General features: G+C 52.4%; 1 protein-coding gene across 2 annotated transcripts in view; it reads left to right on the top strand.

Annotated features, from left to right (window-relative positions):
• The first annotated feature begins 71 nt into the window (after window positions 1-71).
• HOXB6 (homeobox B6) overlaps window positions 72-2,032 on the top strand; it is a 2,276-nt gene continuing 315 nt past the window's right edge. Inside the window, exon 1 of one of the 2 annotated variants that reach the window (XM_010158185.1) lies at window positions 72-793. In XM_010158185.1, coding sequence (XP_010156487.1) covers window positions 371-793 — 423 coding nt within the window. In that variant the 5' untranslated portion in view covers window positions 72-370. Of the gene's footprint in view, window positions 808-2,032 lie in introns of both variants that reach the window. The other variant, XM_010158192.1, reaches the window with a different exon arrangement.

Here is a 2,032-nt window from a genome sequence, read left to right as displayed (position 1 = left end):
GGGGGACGGACACGTTTATTTATTTATGAAGCTCCGAGCGCGCCGGGAATGTTTCTTTCGGCACATATTATATATTTGGTTAAGGGGGTGCATTTCTGTTGTTTAAAAGGGAGGGAAAAGGGGGTGGATGGTTTGTTCTTGGGGTCCCTGGTGCAATCTCAGCTCCTCATGGGTGCTATTTTGCAACCTCAGGCGCCTGCTATTGGTCAGCCCATGATCAGATGGTTGTATTTCCTTGTGTCCCTCGCTGGCACCACGCCATCTCCCTTCAGCTAAAACCCAATCTCCGATATACTACTAATAGCTAAACCACTTGGACTATAAAACACAACAAATCATAAAGCCGGGAAAGGACGGCAGGCTCCTTCCAATGAGTTCTTATTTTGTCAACTCGACCTTCCCGGTGAGTCTGGCTGCGGGGCAGGAGCCCTTCCTGGGACAGATCCCGCTATATCCCTCGGGCTATGCGGATCCTTTGAGGCACTACCCCACCACCTATGGAGCCACGGGCGTCCAGGAGAAGGGCTATACCTCCTCTCCTTACTACCAGCAAAGCAACGGAGCCTACAGCCCCAACAGCCGCAGCTCCGCCTGTGACTATGGGGCCGGCGGGTTTTTCAGGGAGAAGGACCCTGCGTGCGCCCCCCCCACCCTGGACGAGGTGCCCTTCGCCCCCGAGCCGCGCAAGTCGGACTGCGCGCAGAGCAAAACTGTGTTCGGAGAGAGCGAGGAGCAAAAGTGTTCCGCCCCGGTTTACCCCTGGATGCAGCGGATGAACTCTTGCAATAGTGAGTTTACTCTTTTACAGAAATAAATACATCAATCTCCTCCCCCCCTTTCTTATTTGTTACCGCCAGAGAGAGAGAGCGAGCGAGCGAGGGAAGCAGGAATAAGGTTCACTTTAGAGCCCAAACTTCCAGCCGGGAAGTTAGGCGACACGAGAGGCTCCAACTTACTCCTGACACCCACCAAAACTTCACGCTGCTGAAGTATTTTCTCCCAGCACCCTCCCTCCCCTCCCGCTAAAAACTTTGCCCCATATTTAGACCCCAATACAGTATTTCTCCATCCTCCACCCCCCACACCCCTTTTTTTTTTTTGTACATTCCGGTTTGCGTGTCACTCAGCTACAGCGATTTGTCTCTGTCTTTCCCCAACACGCACAGGGAGATATCTTTTCTAAATCAGATCTGGATGACTTTACACACGCACGGTCCCACACCCCCACGCAGCTCCCTCTCTCGCTGGCTACCCGATCTGGAGTTAAATAATATAAAAGTGTTTAAAGATTTGAAAGGAGAGGGCTACATTTTTAATGAAACTCGCACATAATGAAAAGTCTGCCTGGGGAGAATTTTTTTCCCCCTGGTGATATATGACTTCTTTAAGTGCTGTTTCCTCAATCAGAAAAAAAAAAGGGAGGGAGGGGGGAATAATAGAGGCTCACCACCCTCCTTCCCATGTTTAGATGCATTTGTTGCCTTTTAAGTTCCAAATTGATGTCCATTAGCGCAGGGACATAAAGTGTTGTGTCCTCTTTAATGCAGAGTTTGGGCAGATCGATTCACTTCATTATTGCTTAAATGCTCAGATCTATTACAGTTGCCGGTAGGGTGGAAAATAGCGAGGGCGGGCAAGGGGGGGTGAGAACACCTTGCGATTTTTCATCCCGGAATAAGATAGATCTTGCCCTGTCTCCCCAGCCCTGCCGGCAGCCCGGCGAGTTCAGCATTTTAACCCTTCTGCCCCGCTGACTGCAGCGCGGCCGCGGATCCTCCGCGGGTGCGGCCCGGCCAGGGAGCCTCCCCGCGCTCACGGAAGGGCTCCCCGCCGTGGATTTGAGTTTTGGCTTGGCCAAAGCCTTTGGAGGGCAGGGAGCGGGTACACACCCCTCCGCACCCAGCAGCGGTGCGGGACGTAGCATCCCCGCAGATTACCTAGCATCTGCGCAGCTCCACTAAACCTCAGGACTTTCCCCTCTTTTTCCTTTCCTCTCTTTTTTTTTCCCCTCCCCCCTCCCCCTATTTTTGTT

This window comes from Eurypyga helias, unplaced genomic scaffold (genome assembly GCF_000690775.1).
Source record: "Eurypyga helias isolate BGI_N326 unplaced genomic scaffold, ASM69077v1 scaffold26300, whole genome shotgun sequence".
Lineage (NCBI taxonomy): Eukaryota > Metazoa > Chordata > Aves > Eurypygiformes > Eurypygidae > Eurypyga > Eurypyga helias.
The sequence above is the reverse complement of the archived record's forward strand: the minus strand, read 5'-3'. Positions and strand labels throughout refer to the sequence as shown.